The sequence below is a fragment of the Colossoma macropomum genome, unplaced genomic scaffold (genome assembly GCF_904425465.1).
Source record: "Colossoma macropomum unplaced genomic scaffold, Colossoma_macropomum, whole genome shotgun sequence".
Lineage (NCBI taxonomy): Eukaryota > Metazoa > Chordata > Actinopteri > Characiformes > Serrasalmidae > Colossoma > Colossoma macropomum.
The window spans coordinates 20,627,974-20,649,906 of record NW_023494790.1 but is presented as its reverse complement, the minus strand read 5'-3'; the positions used below and the strand labels follow the sequence as shown (position 1 = coordinate 20,649,906).

At 39.7% G+C, this 21,933-nt stretch overlaps 1 protein-coding gene and 1 long non-coding RNA gene across 6 annotated transcripts in view; one reads left to right on the top strand and one right to left on the bottom strand.

The window, feature by feature from the left end:
* The window catches only part of epc1a (enhancer of polycomb homolog 1 (Drosophila) a), a 30,134-nt gene extending 14,976 nt beyond the window's left edge, over positions 1–15,158 (bottom strand). Inside the window, exons 1-3 of one of the 5 annotated variants that reach the window (XM_036572475.1) lie at positions 14,823–15,158; positions 13,059–13,193; positions 10,946–11,032 (exon numbers count right to left, since the gene is read on the bottom strand). Coding sequence is in view for 1 of the 5 variants with exons in the window: in XM_036572471.1 (XP_036428364.1) it covers positions 8,599–8,751 (153 nt within the window). In the remaining 4 variants the exon portion in view is untranslated. Of the gene's footprint in view, positions 1–8,598; positions 9,076–10,945; positions 11,033–13,048; positions 13,303–14,822 lie in introns of those variants that run through there. The other 4 variants (XM_036572472.1, XM_036572473.1, XM_036572474.1 and 1 more) reach the window with 4 other exon arrangements.
* LOC118809310 lies at positions 8,551–21,116 on the top strand. The gene is made up of 3 exons (XR_005007354.1): positions 8,551–8,675; positions 10,518–10,588; positions 20,673–21,116. It is a non-coding gene; the product is annotated as an uncharacterized LOC118809310 (long non-coding RNA).
* Positions 21,117–21,933: the final 817 nt, after the last annotated feature.

Genomic DNA, 21,933 nt, shown 5'->3' with positions numbered 1-21,933 from the left:
ATATCAATAGGAGTAAACAGCACTGTAATGTTATCCTGGGATTCTACCAAATTGTGGAAACCATGGAATTTAGTTCTGCCACAATTACTACATAATCACCTGCTAACAATGATTTGAGGTGATCACTATTATTTAAGCTAATCACAATTATCCACAGTTGTTTGTGCATCAATGTTTTCGTAGCAACAAATATCTGTTAGCTTGAGGCAAACACAAATAAAAGGAAATAAACACGTCTTGGATCTTATAAAAACGACAAGTTCTGAAGCGTGGCTAGCACTTTTACAGGGCAGGGAATAACATGATGACAGGGAGTCATCATTTGGGAAGCAGATTCAATCAAGAGCTAGGAAGAAATGAAGTTCTTTAGCCTATACGGCCAATTCAGGTATCTACTTTAACAGCTGCATGCAACAGAAAAAAAAAAAACAAACCAAAAAAAACTTAGTTGCTATTTCTTATATGGCAATTGAGTTCCAGCTAAAAATTACGACCATGACAGGCTTACAGAAACCCTTAAAAAGCTTAAGCAATTGAAAATACTCTTCAAAATATTCTTTACTTCTTTAGTAATCAGACTATGGAAAAACAGCCCACAACAGCCAACCACTGAAAAGTTAATATGTATTGTTCTTTAAAAATGCAGACTAGGAGAATCTAAATCACTATAATGGTCAATGCTATTAGCCTCAATATGACACTGGTACTATCATCGAAAGCAGGTAAACAACGCTGTGCAACTACTTCAGTATGTTTTTATGTTTATGATTTAAATTTAGTTTTCCATGGAAACAAAATGTACACAATCCATGTACACACCAACAGCATGCCTCGAAGAGACTGCAATCAGAAACTACACTACCTGAAATTTTCCACCAGACAGTACGGTACAGTTACAAACCTGAGCACAGAACTATCCGTTCCCTGCTCCAGTACCTGTGTGTTTCCCACTGCACAACAGCACTGTAAAGCTTCGCAGAGTTCTTTAGATTATGCTTTCAACATGATTTCTCACGAGTCTCATGTTAAACAGTAGAAACAATACAAGAGATTGACAATTCTGCAAAATGATCCTCCATTACTAGCACCACCCATACGTTTGGGCTTGATACGCTTGGTAGCCCAGCAAGAAGGACAACTCAACACAAGTACTACACTTCCCAGTGAAAAAGGGGTGATCACTGACTTATAATCCTGATGTATTGCACAGCCCAGTGAAAAAACACTACAACACTATCTTCATTTAGGAGCATATCCTACGGAAACACTGAAATTTTCCAGTTTTCTACATCACTACCACCGCCAATGAAAATGATCATATATAAGAACACTAACTGTAAAGATGTACGTTTGCTTACATTTACCACAACACTCTCATACTAGTGTTTGCTGAGGATAATGACAAAGTGAAAGGAGCATGCATGTATGGGGGAATATAAGTACTGGTGGAAGGCTGCTATCATATGAATGAGATCTGTTCCAATGACAAAAACACCACAAGCCTCTATGTTAAGGACGACCTGATCAAGATTTTTTTGCTCCAACCAGACCAGAGCACTGTACTCTTGAACATTCACCAACACTGAATCTAATCACATATTTGCATTTTTGTGAGATAAACACCCACAAAATTTAGGCAACACATGCTAGGCCACCAGCCAATGCTGTGGTGGAATCACTTCATTTTGAATGCGTGTCTCTTTTCTCTAACAGATACTTCACAGTAGGGTGAGCTATTTGGTAAAAATACACAATACTGTGAACTAGAAATTTTCATGAGAGAACATAATTTTTTTTGGTCAATTTTTCATGTACTCTGCGACAGTAAATTCATCTAAGCAAGACCAATTATGCTCTCCTTGTAATAAAATACGCAGTGGGTCAGTGTTTTTTTAGTACTGAAAATATGCATGACATGCTCAGAGAGCATACTGACAAAATTCATCATGATAAAATAGTCATGTTGCCCCACCAAGTGACTTTGCTAATCCCTTTTAAAAGCTTCAGCCCACACTAAACTAAACTTCTGTTGAGTTCTTCTATGAAATAACTTCTTGACGCGTAGATTATGCTATGGTTTGAAATTACTCCAACATGTACAGAGTAGTCAGCTGTTTTCTATTAACTGTGAATACGGTGTTACTGCTAACACCAGTTTGATCCTTTAGTTTGAACCATTCGTGACTTGTAAGTGAAAAAATACGCAGGAGTGTATTTTGTACATGGTGACAAGAGCCAGAAAATGGACTCCAAGTATAACAGCCACCATGTGATCACATTAAGTGCTTGTGCTTTGATGAAAACTGGTCAATTCAAACATAGCCAAAACACTGCCACCGCCCATAGGAAGTTTTCATATTCCCTTTTAAAACAGTTCCACACTGCAGACATTCAGATCGCGCCTCGCTGCCACGCTTATTGGACCACATCTGCTTACATCTTATCAACCACAGCAACGTGAATAATGCAAAAAAATAAAGAACCTGAATTAGATCTTAATATAAAACTGAATATGGTCAATATCTGATCCACTGAAATATGCCTGGATCTGTTCCAATCCTCTACTACTTTAGACATTAACAGATCGCAGCTTAAAAGGTTCTCGTCTGCGTTTAAACTGGGCAAATATTAAACTGGACAGACTTACTTCTCACAACTTAAAATACTCCAGCTAAAATCCTCAAATCACATACACTCAACAACATGATGACAAACAGGAACTGCAATTATATGCGTATACCAACACGTTCTTGGACGAAAGTCCTACAAAGCAACAGTAATAAGTTCACTGTTCACTCGAATTTCACTCGAACATGTCAGCCTCATGTACTTCTCTGGCACAATCTGTGAGGATCACAACCAGAGGAGATGACTTCACCTCCATTTCCTATTTTACATTTTCTAACTATGACTCTAACAAACATCTGAGAGACCTGTGAATGAGGAGTTCAAATAAGGGTCACAAGATAAACAGCACAACAAGATTTGGAGGGGGTTCCTGCTAGGTGGATGGTAGCACAGCCTTTTGCTCAGTGGTCACTGCGGGCCTTCGCGCAACATTCTGTAACTGCAACCTAATCAACAAGAAGAATTTTATTTAATGTTACAATCTGAGACGACATTTCAGAAAACCTCTGATAAATGTTTTTATAATTGGTATTTGACAAATCTAAACAACACTCAAGTTTGTGCCTTCTATGCAAACACTACACCCCATCCAAACTCAAAACTCCTTGCCCACATGCACTCACACACACACACACACACACACACACACACACACACACACCAACTGCCTCATGACTCAGGGCTGAACTCTTAGCAGAATTCCCACACATAAGGAAGCAATTAGCAGAGACCAGAAGCAGACTTCTTTTGGCATGCTCCTCTGAATAAAGTCAAACATTCCCAACACCAACCCTGCAGTCACTCATCACAACAAACCACATACAAGGACAGAGTGCAAGACTGAGTGAGGAAAGGAGGGAGAGATACACTCAAGAGCTCTCGTCTTTTACAACCCGTTACGTGGGATACTTTATTTTCTGGCATGATCTAACATGGCTACATCATGTTTTAATACGAATCCACAGAGTCAGATACAAAGGACTTGGCGTTCTACATTATGATAAAGCAACTTCCTCTTTTCAATACAGCACCCAGATCCCACAATGAAGTTATTCCTCAAAAGCAGGTCTGTCACAGTTATCACAATTATTTCAGATAATCACAGTCATCCCAGCTGACTGTGGTAATTTACCATACAGGCAGATTTCACAATTATACTTTATCACAACAAGCAGAAAATGAATTGGATGCATTTTTTCCAGTGAGGTTAAGCCAAATAAGTATAAAATACAAACAAACACACTTGAACAGATAACTTGATGCAGAGGGAAGCAAAGAGTAAAGCGTCTTTTGCTTGATTACACGTGATTGAGTAACTCTAGATATGCGTCTGTATGTAAAGACAGCTAAGAAGCAAAACAGCTAATTATCCAATTTGGCCACTAAGTTTGTACTTTAATAACTGTACAAAATGAGCACAAAAATTTTAAATATTAATCATGATCATTGATATGGCACTTAATCGTCAACTAAAATTTCATGACCGTTACAGGCTAATATGCAAAATACACTGGTGGCAAATGTAGTATTCATCAACATATGGAAAAAAATGTATTATTACCAACCCAAAACTGGAATTACAGATGGTAACTGTGTCCCAACTGTGCCACGGTCCTGAACACTTCCATTTTTAGTGGTGTGCTACATCTTTAAGAGAGTCCATCATGGTGAAATCAATTACCTATTGTGCTCTTAAGCATACAATTCAAAACCTCTCGTCTATGAATAAACTTGCCTATTCGAAAAGAAGCTGTTTATGGAAATGAAAAATTAAATTAACTGCTTTAAACCAAAATTAGCTGAAAATTGCTTATTTGTCAGTTGGTGGTTAATCAGTCTTATTCTCACTGCACTTTACATAAGAATTAAACACTGAACTGAAAGTCCCAGAGAAAGTTATTTAAAAATGTTTATAATGCTACACTGTGTTATATTAAACATCCAGCAAGACTGAATGAAACAAAAAATAAATGAAAAACATGATAAAACTCATCTTAAAAACTGCTGATCAGACCTATCTGAGATCTGTGTGGGCGTGGCTAATGAGCAGCCTGATTGACAGCTCTGTCCAACACTCCTAGCCTGCTCCAACATTCATACAAAACTAAAATAATTATCCAGCTTTTATGTGATGGCAACAGAACGAAAAAGATTACAGGTGAAGAGATGTGTAGACGGATGAAAGAATAAATGGACAGACGAAGCAACACATGAATGAAAGAACAGACAAACAAACAAATGGACAGACAAAGCAATATTACAATGAAGGAATAGATGAATGAACAACGTTGGTGTAACGATATATGAATGACTGGGAATGAGGCAGCTACAGACAGGTGGTATAGCCTGCTAGTTTTCGGTCATGCTGGGTTTGGCTTAGCTCACTAAGTTTTTCTGACTCTGAAACTTGTGTGGGCTGGACAAGAGACGTCAGCCTTGGGATTGATAAGGGGGATGCTTACGGGAGAGTAACCCAAGATTAGGACCGCCCAGTTTACATCAAAAAGAGAGAAATGTGGAGAAATATATCGGTCATTTATTGATCACTGGAACACCACTCACATGGTACCCCTAGTACCTTCTTACTGTTCACCTGCAAGATTAACTTAACTAGAAAGACAACACAGCCTCAGGTTCCTGGGGTCTTTAAAATAAAATTAAAGCTACTGTTATTGGTATCCACAACGCAAGGTGTTAATTATCGATTATCCTTAACAGACCAGAAACTCTATAACATTACTCATCTGATCAGTTCTAGTGGTCCTCAATAATTCATCCTCAGGATGTAAATGTGAAAACAGGAGGCTCAGACCACTCATATCTCTGCTCATCAGCTGACTGTCCGCCCAGCTTTACGGATGACATCCGTCTGCTGAACTGGCAGTAAACGCTGACTAAAGCAGCCCTCGGCCAAATGTTTACACTGTCTCTGCATTCCGGCTGGGAACCAGGGAAAAGCAGGTCAAATCCAACTGGAGAACTTCCATGACCTCTAGCCCAGACTAGACTGCAGAACGCAAGAAGAGATTTAGGCTACTCTTAAATAAAACGAGTAAAGCACAATTTTCAGTTGCAAAGAATGAACTGCAAAACATAAACACTGATACAAAGCTGAGAAATCAGTGAATACCACTCTTTTCAATTTTGAAAAAATGTCTACTCTGTAAATAGATTTAAATTTGATCATGAAACCATTGAAGACCAACAACAACTTAAAGGACTTCAGAATTACCACCTTCTTTATGCATCTTCAGTCAAAACCAATCACCACTCCAATCTCCTTTAACATCCTGATTTTACTTACTGGACAGTTGCCCACATCCTTATGTTTATCTTTCAAGGAGGCTCACATCCAATAAATTATGCAAGCACTCCAACCCCTGCTTTTCACTAGTTCCAGTTCATTTCACAAGCCTGTCCATTTCAATTTTCCAGTGACATGGGCTGGGTATAAATTTCTCTGCAGACACAAAGCCATAGCTGTCAATTTGTCATATTTGGCCACATAAATTTTGCACCTTCCTAAGGCCAGCATGCCTGCTCATTTAAAATAAAAGCAATAACTAAAACCACAAAGATCAACACACAAAACGGTGGACGAAGATGCATTTTACAAGCCATCTTTACAGCTGAATATCTGTACAGTTTTAAGATGAGAATAAGGCAACCAAGAACACCAGTACAGATCTATTCAGAAGATTTCTGGAGGTCAAAGAGTTCATGCTCATACTACATTTATCAGCCTAACAAGCCAGGCCTATGCAGCATTCTTCAGTTCAAGATGTGCAGGATATTCCAGCTCAGACAAGCAGAACAGACCATCATTTTCATGTCGAAACGGCACAGTGAAAACTGGGAAAGAAAAAACAAACAAATAAAACTGCCTCACTGGTTGCTTTTTAAGCTATTCTTTCCTCATATTCATGAACACTTGAGCTGAACAGTGGGACAACCATCAGTAACCTGCAGATCCTGACACTTGGGGGTGTGGCTGTGCTTATAGTAAATAACACGTGTGAGATGAGGTCATGTGTTTTAACTTCTCATTTTGACTCAGTGGACAGAATACTTTCAAGTGGTGGACCAAAATCAACAAGAGAACCAAACATTAATAAACGAAGGCATTCCTTCATGAACTTCCTGTTTTTAAACAGTGCACACACAAAAAAGCAGCCAACTTGTCTCGTCACATAACCGACCTCTTCCTCATTTTCATTCAAAAGTCCTCAACAGTAAGGAAAACATGCTGGCCTATTATAAAATATATAAAAAACTTTATATAAATTATATATAAAAATTTCCACAGTTTGTACAGTTGGTTTCAATGCACTGATCTGGACATCAGAGTATATATTTGTATTTTTATGTAAATAAAGAATATAACCAACATGTGTGACTATACTCTCCACACAACCAAGAAAGCAGCAGAAATCTACTTGTTTTAGCACTTGGGACAGAAATAATTTACAACACTAGACTCTCTCAAACTCTCACACACACACACTACTTTGTGCTGAAGTGATAGTGTTACAGTGGAAAGCATTTTATTAATCGTCTTCAGTCACAGTGCAAAAAGTTTGAGACTACTGAGTGAAGACCGAATTCAAGCTTTCATGTCCTCCAGACACCTACAAGCATCCTTAGCAGTTCAATGCTGGAGATGGCTAACTAGCTCTGCAGATACTGGCTGAACAGAGGGTCTTTGTCAGCCTACAATAAGTATTTAATACTTAAAAAAAAAAAAACCCATTGTAAATGTTATAAGGTGTGTTGGTCCATGTGAGTGTACAATGCTTATTTTAAACTCCTGTATCACAGCTGTATCGAGAGTTAATAACCGCGATGCATGCCTCTCAGCCTACAGTCTGAATAATTTAGATTTATTCCAAGGCAAATTTAGCACTTTCTACCACAGCCCCCCTTCAATTAACTCCAGTCCTGTCCAAGACCTGAGACAACGCGGAGAAAATGTGAGAACTGTCATCGCAACGACTAGAGAAACCAAGCAGTGCAGGCTTCTGTGTTAGTCAGCTGGATTCCCCTCATATTCCCCAACAAATGTTTTCTCTCCAAAATGAACAACATGTGAAGGTCTGCAGTTATCCACGTTAACTATCTAGTGGCAGTATGTCAAATCTTCTGAGCGGCCCGTGTTGTTTTGCCACCTCCCTCGGGCATCATGAACTGAACTGGTGAATGTCAGTATCACATCAAACGTCCAGTCGACTCGACTCAAAACTACTTGACAGCATGCAAATATACTACCGTAACCGCATATATCAACCGATGAACGACAGAAAGAGTTATTTTAGAGTATAATTAATTATACGGACGGGCTCCCTGACTCACAAGGTGTTTACACAAAGCAGGACTTTCAGTCAGTCAGATAAATCAGGCCCAACGTTGAGGACAGTCAAGCGCGAACGTCCAGTATTCTCACTCTGAACTGACTTGAACTTTAAGGTATCTGGCTGAACTGATAAGTCCTGCTTCGTGTACTGAGGCCCTGGATAACAACTCCTCATTGACATGTTTTGACCGTAGTAGAGTTGACAGCGAACGCGCCTCTGTCCATGTGCGCGGTGGTGGTGTGCCGGTGTGGCTTCGGTGCGCCTCCTGCCGGCCGCTTAGCGCCACCGCAACGCCGCAGCCCAACGACGAGCCCGGCCACAAAATGGCGGCTCGGCCAGGGTCACGTGACTCCTTTGTGTTTTGCAAAGCGATTCGCAGCCAAACGGCTGCTCACAACATGAATATTTCGCCCAAAATCACGACATAAGGCCTTCTTCTCCGCACAAGCAGCGAAACATTCGACGCAGCGCGCACAACCGAGGCGTTTTACCGTGGGAAAAGAAAACGAAGCGGCCGCCATTTTGTGCAAACCTGCGCAGGCGATAGCGAAGCGACGCTCGCACTGAAAAACAAACTGTAAAACGCACGCAAAGTGGCCTACGGCGCTTCCAAACGTACCGATTCCTCCTCTTTCTCCATCCCCGTCGGCATCTGCGGCACTGTCCGGTTGATGGAGGCGTATTCGTGCAGGTCCGGTAAGTCCTCACAGCGGAAGACGGGAAGGGGCTTGGCGGCGTCCAGCGCCCGCGCCCGAAACGACAACTTGCTCATTTTTTTTTTTTTTACACCGAAAGATGGAGCATAAATGTACAAGGTCCCTTCAGATTGACTAATGAAGCCGTTTTAGTTCTCATTGATGAGTCTGTGGCGGTGTGCGGAGTCGTTCGGCGGGTCTGTCTCAGTGAGAAGCTGGGAGCCGGGCGGGCCCGGGTCCTGCTCGCTCGCTCTCTCTAGCTCTCTCGGTCGCTCTGTGTAGACCCGCTCTGGATCCTGCTTCAGCACGCCATGGCCAACATGGCGGACATTAAAAACTCTTTAACTCTCGGTTTGCTTCCTGCGGCCCGACCCCCCTCCTCCCCCTCCCCCCGCTCACACACCAGCCATTCGCACTCGGTGTAGCGCGCGTGCGCGCCCGGAGGGGCGGAGGAGGATGGGGGATGGGGAGCCGCGCGCTCTCGCTCTCTCACTCGCTCAGAGCGGTCAGTATAGCCTGTCTCTCCCCTCACACAGCTGTTTACTGCTCCACACACGCACACACCAACTATATTCCCCTTACACACCGCTTCACATCCAGCCCCGGAGCACCGAGCACACACACGGTCACTACAGACCAGACCAGCGCGATACCACTTCACTCCAATATCTAGATGCGCGCGCACGCTAATAATTTTTATATATTTGTATTTATGTATATATGCATGTGTGTGTATATATATATATATATATATATATATATATATATATATATATATATATATATACACACACACACACATACATACATACACATACACACACACTAAATAATGTGATTTATAAGATCCATATTAAATTTGTAAGATACATATAAGTTCTCCCACTGAAATTACTCGAACAATTTACTACCCCACAGAAAGAAATACACGGCTACCATCACATCATATAATGTGCTATTTCAGGCTCAATTTGTTACAGGATTAGATTCATTCTATTTCCTCGGATGTCGCCCAATACCATATCAATACCTATTTGATACTGATGTCATCTCTATAGTTGTCACAGTAGTACATTATTTACTCTGTCTGCACTGTCAAACCCCTACTTTACGAGAGCATAAAAATAAACTTTAATTCAGACAGTATCAAACTGTACCGCTATGAATTTGGAGAGCCTTAAACTAAAACATGCTGTCCCACTTTGGGCTTTAGTGAAGGCCTTGTGCACACACACAAATGCAGGATTAATACTTTCAACTATGCCACAGTAGAGGTGGGTAATACGATATTATACGTTATTATCACGACACATGACATTTTGTCTCAGTCTGCTTGCCTGAGCGCATCATGGATATTGTCAGTACTTAAAAAACTGAACTGAAAAACTGCATGTTCCACTACAGAGAGAGCACAGTTAGGCATGTGTAATTGGATTTAGTGCAACTCTGAAAATGTTCGCTAAAATCACTATTCATATTTTTAAGTTTTTTTTAATGTGGAAATAACAGTTCATTTTTGTCTCTTCCAATTTTTAAAATCTCAAAAGCTAAATATCATGATACAGATTAGATTCATACCGTGAAATATCAAGGTATGTATATTTTTTGCCATATTGCCCACTCCTCTGTGACAGGGCGCTCTGAATGCTTATGCTGGGAAACGTCGCCCTCTGCTGGTAACGCATATAAACCACAGTAAGAGGGGTGTAAGAAGAAAACCTCAGAAGGACAGAGCATTGCTGTAATTCAATAGAAATCATGGAAACATAAAGCTGCTTTTTACATAACTACCTAGTTGGAAAACACAATCTCCATATTTCATTAATCATTATTCTTTTTCCAGGGTGTGGTCATCTGTGGCAACCACTTCAGAACCTCCAGAACTTGCTGATGAAATGTAATGTAACATCTACGGTAAGCAGCAGACACAGCATAGGCTATATAACAATATTGAGACTGAAATATAGGCTTAGGTTTTATATTTATATATATATATATATATATATATATATATATATATATATATATATATATATATATACACACACACACACACACACACACACACACACACACACACACAGCTTTTACTTTCACCAAAACAAAAACATGAGTATACTCAATATATACACAATATACTCAGGACCATGTATCAGCAGGTGATTACATCAGGGACATCTCCATATTATCTCCAGGAAAGGACTTGTCTGACCACAGGGATCAAAGTAATGAGAATATTTATGCAAACTAGACTGGCATGGTATAACTTACCTTTAGGTCTGTGCGCCATACTGTGTCCAGAGACGTGTCCGTGTAAAATACTATCCAAATTATCCATTAGGCTAGATCGTGCAGGACCTACAAAGTGAATGAAATTGTGGATTGAGGGCAGGAAATAAAAGGTAGGCAATAATTTTGGACAAAACACACAACATTTTTTCCTGGCTTGATGGCAGATACAGCACCATTAGAAGAGCCTGAGAGCCACTTTCAAACTCTAGACTGTTCTGCATTTTAAGTCACTGAATGATTACTAGACTTAGTCATACATGAAAAACCTAAAATGCTTCAACTCACTAAAGATACAAATACAAACTTGGCTAACAGACTTAGTGCTACACTCTTTGCACTCTTAAAATGGAGAGCTGCGCGTTGAGCGGGAGTCTAATAAAACCTAGGCCTTGCCTTAAATGGCATGCATTTCAAGTGTAATAAAAATAGTCATACACAATTAGACTTTGATGAGAAAGGTAGGATGGAAAAAAAGAAAACAAGAGGAGAGAAAGAAAGAGTGAGGTGATCTAGAAAAGCAATAAAAAGGCTGCACCTAGGCATTTCATCACTGAGACAGAAACAAATGTGATTTCCAGATTGGGGCTGGGCCCTAAACAGGTTGCTAATTACAGCATGAGTCGCAAAGGCAGATGAGTGTGACGCAGAGAGCAGACTGTATCATGCTTTACCTTGCACCTGTCAAATTGTGGGTTTTTTGTCTTTCTTGCTTATTTTTAGGCTAATTTGTGGTCACGTTTCTGACCTTTCAATATCACTAGAAATAAATGGTCAAGTTCAGCCCATGTTAAATTACTGAGAGTTCATGAAAAACTGCATATAAAACTAGCCAACGTCAGCTATTACAAATGACCATTTTGACAAAGTGCTCAAATGTGCCTTTCACATATCACTTCTGTACAACAAGATCAGGCTATTGGTAACAACATTAAACATTTACTTGCTCAAACACCTTTACTAGGGATGCACCGATATGGGAATTCTGGGCCAAGGCCGATATCTGTTATTTCACATGTACCCATTAGTCAATGCCGATATTCCATATTTTACATCTTAGGCATACAAAACTGCCTTCTGCAAAGGCCACTGCACACCAGATGTACCATGTTGTGCAGCTGAATATTACTACTTATATTAAGTTGATTTAGGCGATCAAAACTTTCAAATTATTCTTTTAATTCTTTTAAACACTTTCTGATAAAGTGATTTAGACCATCAAACTATCCTACTTGTAGTTTTAATACGAGGCTGAAGTTGGCTTTCTATTCGCCAGCTTCTTGTTTGAGTTTTTCCATTCCATGTTAAATGGTGCAGCAGTTACATTCTGAGGCCTGAGGCTGATCATCCAGAGTGATGAATTCATTCACCTCTGCTGTAACGGTTGTAGCTTCTGGGATATTTTGTTGATTTTTTTTTCCCCTGAAAGAGCTGATCAGCCAACAAAGTAGCTGCAAAGTTTACTTGTGTGCGCGGTGTTGTGGGAGACGCATTAGCTGCGTTGCTCTTGCACAACCAAAATCACCTAAATGTTAACGGTGCTCGTCTGGAATAGAATCAATGCGTCATCAAATACTGGTTTGAAATATTGGCCAAATCTAAGCATCGGCCTGATGACGCTGATCTTTAGAAAATCAGTTATTGGCTGATACTGATGTGATTCCAAAATCATTGTGATTCATAACATTTAGTAAATGTCTGAAGTAGCAAATTTCAGTAATAATATCATAAAACTGAAAGTTGCCAGTAACGCTGTCTGTCGCCAGCCTATAATCAAGAATAAACAGCTTCCTGGGGGAGGGGAGAGTGTCAGAAGAGTCAGATTCAACTGTTTAGTGTACATGGCTATTAGCTATTAATAACCATCTCACTGAAACTGCACTGACCACAATGTTACTATACAGGAATGTTAACTGATCCATAATACTGAATTTTAACAGAATATTAAGTGTATTAGATATGGCATATCTAATCCAAGACCTGGCTCAATCTTTATCTTGAAAGTTGTCTCTTTTAATCCAATTCTACAGAGGCAGATTAGTTAAGTATTTTGGCAGTGAGACATTTTTTTACAGCCAGTATTACCTGTACTCACATTCAGACTCTCCTGAAGTTGATGGTTTGAAAGTGCACTTGATCCTTTTCCATCCAAACCATTTAGACTAGGTTCTGATGTTTGACCACCCAGGGTGGCTTTTCCCCAAACTGGACATACCAGAATTCCTCTTTTCTTGCAAAAAAAGATTATGGAGGGCCAATACAATGAGATCTTTGAAAAGTTTCCAAAGAAACTTCAAAGACTCTGTGTCTCCAAACACAAAACCGACCCCCCACCCCCACCTTCTCCCACTGCGTCGGGGCAAAAAATAACACAGACATGCCACAGCTTCGAGTGCATTTCTCTGTTGTTGCATACCGAGGATCAGAGATTACGGCAACGTCTGCGCTAGTGTAGCAGTGAAAGATGAGGCCAGCTCTGAATTAGGTCATCTCGATGAGCACGAACTGATTAGAGATTCACTCAAAGGCGCAGTAACAGCTCAAATAGAGTAAAGCGTCAAAATGACTAACTAACAGTATCAACTAGCAACTAGTCCCGCCTACGTGAGCCACGCAGCTACTGTACCAGCTGCGGCTCGACTGAAGAGGCAAACCCCTCACATTTATCCAAACAGGGAAATCACACGGCTGAAGTTGTCTTCGTATTCGCCAGCTTGTTATTCGAATTTTCCGGTCCACCTTAAATGGTGCATCGAATCCATTCTGGCGCCTGTAGAATTCTGTCGGCGCCAGAATGTAGCTACTGCACCATTTAAGGTGGACCGGAAAAATCGAACAAGAAGCTAACTTAAGCTTCGTAGGCAAATTAGTCAATTTAGTTAAAACCCTGTCAGGGGATTTTGGTGCTTTCGGAGCACAAATAATTAACATCTGCCATTTTCCTTCGTTGTGCGTTTACAATAGTTATTCTCGCTGCTGCATTTGGCCGTCATGGCTGAAGCAAATGTTCATGGCGTCCCCGCCTAGTCGGGTTATGACAATGATTACATACAACGACCTGTATCATTCAACACGTTTAAACGTTTACAAAAAGACAAATCCACTCTGGAGCCCCCTCCTCCACACCACTTGGAAAAATGTGGAGTACAACTGCAGAAAAGTCTATTTTACATCCTCCTACTGGTGAACACGGAGCAAGTTTCGTCTCGGTTAGAAACATACTGCCGGAAACGTAAAAGAAAAGCAAAAGAGACCGCTAACAAAAGAGAGCTCCAACTTCACACTGGCACATTTTTGCCTTATAAGGTCGGTGTGTGTCCCAAAATAACCGACACACAGCACAAACGACGAGTATATTAAACCGAAAAGGGAAAATGTACCGAGCTGCAACGACAGTGTTGGTCATTGTACTCGCCGGTTATCAAAATATCTCGTTTTAACTTACATTTGTCTAATCGGTGAGAAAAAAGTGTGACGAGCTCAATGTTGAGCACGACTACAAGAACATACAACACCGATTTGTTTCTATCTATCTACATCCAGATCAGAGTATCCTCAATCTAAAAGCGTCTGTTAGAGATATTGGCATATTCCTGGTTAAAGGTTGGTCACTTTTAGCTCGGTAGGTCAAACATTTAAGAGGAAAATCGAAGGTTACAGCGACACTCTGGCCCGTGCCAACAAATTCCGATCGGGTTGACTTGCTAACGTCTAGCTTACGTTTGGCAAAACTGTTTAGCCTTGACCTCTTTTCTTGACAAAAAAACTAAACTGGTAAGCATTACCCTGGGTGAGCGGCTATATTCCTTCAAACGAAACGGAGTTATTATTCATTTTGTTTGTAAAAAGAGCAACTTACCAGTTTAACCACTAGGGTGGACGGGGTGGCAATTGGGTTGAACATGACAGGCTAAAGCTACCTAACCGTGTGAAGGCTGCATAGTTGGAGCTGCGAGACAACAAAACGCTACGCAGCAAAAACCATCGTAGAGTGTTTCCGACTGCCTGCATAATTCGTATCCGACGGTGATCTGTTGTCGAGAAAGAAAGAAGCCACATCCAGATCAGGTTTCGCCAAGTAAACTGTCGACAAAAGTAGCTAAAGGCGTTTTTTTCTGATCACTACAGCTGACCGACTCATCGTCCGAGATGGGGGCGCGTTCTAGTTGAAGCACAAGCACGCTTAGCTAACCCGGAGAATGGCAGCGCTGCCTTTGGGAGGCCGGAAGTCTGTGGACTACTTAGGCGTTCTAGTTAGGAAGCGAGTATACATATTGGGACGCGACTGAGGGGGTTAACAACTTTGCGCTGGCGATCAGACGCGTCCTGATTGGTCGGCGAGTGGCACCAATCACCTGTGGAGAGTGAGCAACAGCACACAAGGCAAGAAGAGTCTCTCCTACGTAGAGATCATTCCGCGTTAACCCACAAAACCGTCTTATCAAAAATGAAACGAGAGACCTGTCTACATTAGACGAAAAGTTCAGCACGCGCTTTCTGGTACATATACCTACATTAAACAGTAGGAAATTCACCAACACATTTCATCTAGGCCATATTTGCGAAATAGACCTTACACCTGTAAACTATTCTCGTAGTAAAGGCAGGAAATAAAAGCAACCCTCAACACTTCACCACATGATTGAGTAACCATACTTAATAACCTGATCTGGACACTCAGGCTTCTAAAACTCTTAAGAAAACATTATTTTTTGATTATTTATTAGAAATACATATTAGAAATCAATAGCCTGCTTTCAGAGGCCTGAAATGTGTAGCTTATATAAACAATGAGTTATGCTTCACCTTAATAGCATTTATTATTGAGCACTGTAAATATATCAACTTTCATAAACTCCAACTCTCTACTGGGTATTTCTCAGTTTGATGCAGCTTTGAGTTTTTGTGTAGGTACAGTTTTATTAGTCTGTATCGTGAAGTGTAAACGGAGGTGTAAGTTATTGGTGATTGTTTTTTACTCGTTACACCAATGGACAGTGTAGTTTTCTAAAGAACAACTCGTTTTTAGTTAAAGACAAAATAAAAATAGCCACTGCTCTGTTCTGCCTCTTTATGCTGGGCAAATGATCGTTTTTTTAACAGAATTTCTAACGTTAACATCACTCAAAACCAAGCCCCAGCATAATTATTGAAAAGAGCCTTTGACCTTTTATATTTTAATCTCCTATAAAGCTGTTAGAGAAACATCCACTTGGCATATTTACATTGTCCACTGTACTCATTGTTGAATTATTGTCATTAACAGTTTTATAGGTGTATCCAAACACATTGGTCTGTTGTTGGCTTACAGCCACATATCAGTATGGCATAAATAATTGTGACTATAAATGTCTTGGCATACTACGTGCATTTGTTCACTCTCTGAACCTAATGGTGTGGCCCTCTGTATTCTGAGGGAATGCATGAATACAGTGGTATCTGCGCTGTCTACAGTAAGAGATTGGTGCTTCATTATGCAATGCTCTCTCTCTGGGGAGACTAGCGCTCTAGCTCACTTCCTGCTCTCCCCTCCCCCTCTCTTTCTCTATGATTATACCTCCCTGTCTCTATGTCTCTCTTTCATTTTTCTCCTGCCACTCTCTCACTTCCCCCCCCTCCTTTTCCTCAGAATCATCTGTATCTTTCTTTTACTTATAAAGTGGGTCAGTTTGATGCACTTTTAGTTCAGTTTCACATGAGAGAGAGAGAGGTTAACATGAGATCTATGAGACCAGTAAAACCTCATTTAACTTGGTGTATATATATATATATATATATGTGCATGTACACCGATCAGGCATAACATAAAAGCTGCATAAAAACTCCAGCAGCACTGCTGTGTCTGATCCACTCAGACCAGCGCAACACACACTAACACACCACCACCACATCAGTGTTACTGCAGTGCTGAGAATGATCCACCACCCAAATAGTACCTGCTCTGTGAGGTCCATAGGGGTCCTGACCACTGAAGAACAGGCTAAAAGGGGGCAGAGTATGCAGAGAATGCAGAGAAACAGATGGACTACAGTCTGTAACTGTAGAACGACAAAGTGCACCTATATAGTAAGTGGAGCTGATAAAATGGACAATGAGCGTAGAAACAAGGAGGTGGTCATAATATTATGCCTGATCGGTGTATATAGCTAATATATGTAGAACGTTTAAAAAATCCAAATATAGTTTTCCAGGGAGTTACCAAAAATACATCTAATATGTCTCAGAGCATACCACACTTATCAGTGACTCCAAAACTGTTCAGTTTATTAGATAAAAATGATAGGCCTTCATTCCTGCTACAAAAGATAATACTCTACAGTCATATGACTGCAGTGTAATTCTCCCCTATCTGCACCACCTTGTGATCAGCAGAGGAAGTGCACAGCTTGAGGTGGTATGTCTTTTTTTCTTGCTGTCTGAAGATGTGTTGTTAGTCACAGGATTCTGGCTGGTTCTGCATAATAATACAATACAAAGTAAATAAGGTAAAAACAGTTTGATTTCCGCTTTAATTCAAACCATGTTTAAATACTTAAATGTGGCTAGACTAGTGATCAGAAATTCCACCATTTAACAGAGGCAAGTTGCTCAGGTGTGCTGTGACCTCTAGGTGGCAGTGCTGCATGATATTATGAAGACACATAGCATTAATTTATTATTTCCAGTCTTGTCAGATATTCAGCTGCTAATTACTCTCTTTACACACTAAATCATTAAAAATAACAGCAAAACCAGTTAATAAACTCCACATCTAAGCACACATCCTCTACAGAGAACACACTTCTGCACATTTCATGCACAGTTAATGTTTATTTGCTGAATGTGAAATATTCAGAAAAAGGAAATTTGTAGATTAGCATGTCCTTCTGTCATCATGTGAAAAAATGAAGACATATTCAAGAGCTTTTCAAAGATCATATACAGAAATCAGTTTTGGCCCTGCCCTCATTTCCACAGTAGAGTTCACACTGTCTCTCTCTGACATTGGAGGAATGCACAGATTTGGACATATGGGTTCTGTGGGAGAGAATGATGATAGGTAGAATACTTTAGAGGTAAGCTTGGTTCAGAGCTTGTACTTCAGATAGACTTAAGAATTAAAAATTAAGGTCATCAAACAGCAATCTGCTGCTCATCCCAGTAATGTGGCTAAGCTTTATTTTTCAGTCATAATTTATTGTATTTTATGCATCAGTATTTTTCTCTTCATATTTTACTTAATATTATTGTTATTTTTATTTCCCTTTTTACCCCTCTATATACTGCACTTTGTTTCTCAGTGTAAAGCACTTTGTAAAAATCCAGGGGTGGAAAAATGAATTAACAAATAAGTAAATGACTTCATGACTGGTAGACTTAAGGAGTGAGGGGCGAAATAACGGATGGATGGCTGGACCATGGATGAATAAACAGATGAATGCATGATGAATGAAAGCCCCAAATTGCTCTAATACAATATACATGCGCTGGGGAATGACGGGCCCTGAGAGTGACTGCAGGTGCAAACACCACACACATGTACACACTCACACATACACAATCTAACAGAAATTACACAAAAGTTTCAAGAAGTAAATCAAAACTTTTTCAAAATTTAGTGAGTCCACTCGACTTTACTCTGCTTCCATTCTTTTCAGATGACTTGCTTTCAGTTTTTCAAGGAAATCTGCAGAGATATTTTTCCATACCTTTAAAGTTCAGTGGTTGCATTTTCTGCTTCTTGTGATTCAAGTGATCACAGACACTGATGTTAAGGTCTGGACCCTGGAGTGGACAGTCCATTGTTCTGAGAACACCAGCAGCTTCTCTCAGTAACGACTTCTTAAGAGCTACACAACATTTCAGACTCATGGAGTTGAATTCTTCTCACAGTGGAAGGATGCACAGAAACAGCTGTGGATTTTTCAGATCTGAAACAGGAGTGGAGCTTGATTTTCTCCTCTCTCTCAAAAGATGAAAGCTTTAAGTACTGTTTATCTGATGGTGACAGTTTTGGTGGTCTCTCAGGTGGTGCACAGCAGAGTGCTGTGCTTTTTCCTTTATATCTTTTTTGAACTCCGTTTTTTTAAACTCCTGTTTTTTCACTTATTTTCTGTTGACCTTCCCATTCCTTATGCTAGTAGATTATCTTATATCTAATCTCCTGAAAAATGAATAACTTGTACATAATGGATGTCTTGACTGGAAATTAAAGTAAATTAACAATAGTCTCTGCCTGTACTGTACAGAAACAGTGTACAGTGGGTTATTAGTAGTGTCTGTGGGAATTTGTGCCCATTCAATCAAATGAGCATTTGTGAGGTCAGGCACTGATGTTGGACAAGAAGTCCTGGCTCACAATCAATGTTTCAATTCATCTCAGAGGTGTTCAGGGGGTTGAGGTCAGGGCTCTGTAAAGGCCACTGGAGTTCCTCCACAACAAACTCATCACACCATGTCTTTATGGAGCTCACTATGTACACAGGAGCACAGTCATGCTGGAACAGGAAAGGGCCTACCCTAAACTGTTGCCAGAAAGTTGGAAGCATATAACTGTCTAAAATGTCTTTGTATGCTGTAGCATTAACATTACTCTTCACTGGAACTAAGGGACTGAGCACAAAATCTGAAAAACAGCTGAAGGCCATTATCTTTCCTCTACCAAACAATTTTCCAAATGTTTGGGTTTGTTGATATTGGAGAATGTTGAATTGGTGTGCTCTGGCTTTAATGCAGTATTACTCTTTAAAATATTTGTATGAATTAAAAAGTGGATGGCAGCTAGGATTAAACATACTTGGCTCTAATTTCTCTAACTTTTATGGACTGGTATGTACATTAAGCAGGGGTGCAAATATTGCAAAAAAAGTATGAACACTGTGTCAAAATTTTACTCAATTAAAAGTATGGATCCAAAAATATACTTGAGTGGAAGTTAAAATGTATCAACATTTAAACATACTCAAGTTTAGAATAAGTAAAAAATAAGCATATGGGGGTGTGGTGTGGCTGATCAGTAGAACTAGTCCTCACACAAAGTCAAATTAGCACAGTTGTGGGCAGTTTCATTTTACACTGGGAACTCACCAGTTGGCAGCAGAGTTGCATTTGTAACCCCATAGAAATCTTCTGGCCTTTAAGATTTGTTATGAGTTTTTTGAAGGTTATAAATCAAAATGCTAGTAGTAAAAAGCATGATTTTTTTTCCATAGAAATAGTAAAGTTTTTAATTTCAGTATCACAAACAGTAAAGTACAAATGTTATAAAATAATATTTATGTACAGTAACAAAGTACAATTAATCAAGTAATCTCCACTCCTGACTGTGTGCCAAATAAATATTGTCTTGGATTTGTGCTCAGCCACCTCTCTGATCCTAGATTAGTAAATTGGACTAGCAAAAATAATCACCAGCCATAAACAATGAAATATAAACTGTGCTAGTGAGGGGTGGGTTCTTTCTTGATTTCTTGGCAGCTTGTCATCATAACAATAACAGAACCCTTTTTGGTGCTATATAGAATCTTTTTTAAGAAGGTTCTGTATAGAACCATACACCACACATTCTCCATCAATCTGAAAAACAATTTCATGATGCAAAGATCCCTTTAACCATGCAAACAGTTCTTTGAGTGTTCATGATTCTACATAGAACCCCGGTCTTTACTAACTGTATTTACTTTACTAACCCTTGAGGATCTTATAGTATAAATGATTTTCTCCTTTTCAGCCAGCTGTGACACAGATGGATGGCCCTGAAGAACATAAAATGGTTCAGTACAGGTCTGTATTCTGTCCATGTTTTCTGGTGGTTTACACGGGTCTAATAATGCTCTGAAATTGTGTGACAGACATTTCAGGGGTCAGATGGAGTGTGAGTGGAGTGATGGTTCATAGTGTGTGAGAAGGAAAAGCGATTGGAGAAAGAAGAGAGAGTGATTGAGGAGAATGAGAATGATTTCACCGTGTTACTGGGTTATCATGGTGGACCATCTTGAAGAGAATCCAATCATCATGTGCAGTGTTTCTCCATTTCTCTTCAAACACTGACACAAAAGCACTGAGACCATTACAGAGAAAACACACACCTGCTGTGTGATGGTGTCAAACACCAGTCTGTCAGAGTCTTGTTCACAATGTTTTCCGACTGCAAAATAACAAGAATTATGTCTGTATTCCATGTTCACTGAATCTTATATGATTATCTTCAATAAATTCTTCATGATCCGATATGGTAGACACTCTTTTTTTAAATGTTTTGTGTGTTAAAACCACAGGATCTTTTAAAGGTAACAGAGTGACCTACAACCAGAACCTCGCTATTAGAAGCAGGTATAAATTTCTCGATTCACATTTATTCAGTTTGTAATCAAAACCTAAACAGAACATGACATTTCAGGAAAATATATTGAGTTCACAAATGTGACTGGAGGAACTAGTCACACAATAGTGGACATTATAAACAAAACACTAAGCTTTTTTTTCTTGGACTTTTACATTTTGTATTTTATTTGGGCCAAAAATAAGGGCATACTTTTCTTATTGGGTTGAGATGTCAGAATCATATAGGTATCAGTAGATAATTGCTTAAAAAAATTACCTGCATTGGCCAGATGTTTAAATTTGAACAATATTTCAAACTGATATTTAATGCATGTTAGAGGAGCAGAATGTTTAGGCAACACTGGGCTGCTAAAATATCTGCATTTCATTAATTTTACTGTATATATAACCTTACAGAAATAGTTATATTTGTCCGTGATGCTCAGGTTATAGGCCCCTTGGCATACATTTTTGGTAAACCCCAACCTAGCTATTTTTTTCATGGTCAGAATATTTTATGATATTACAGCAAGTTGCATGAAGGCTATGCAGGACTGTGATGGCAGCATACTAACCACAGTGTTGGGCACATCACAGATGTAAGCACAAATTTTTTAAATCGAGACAAAACAGTACAAATAGACAAACAAACATTTATCCCCAGTAAA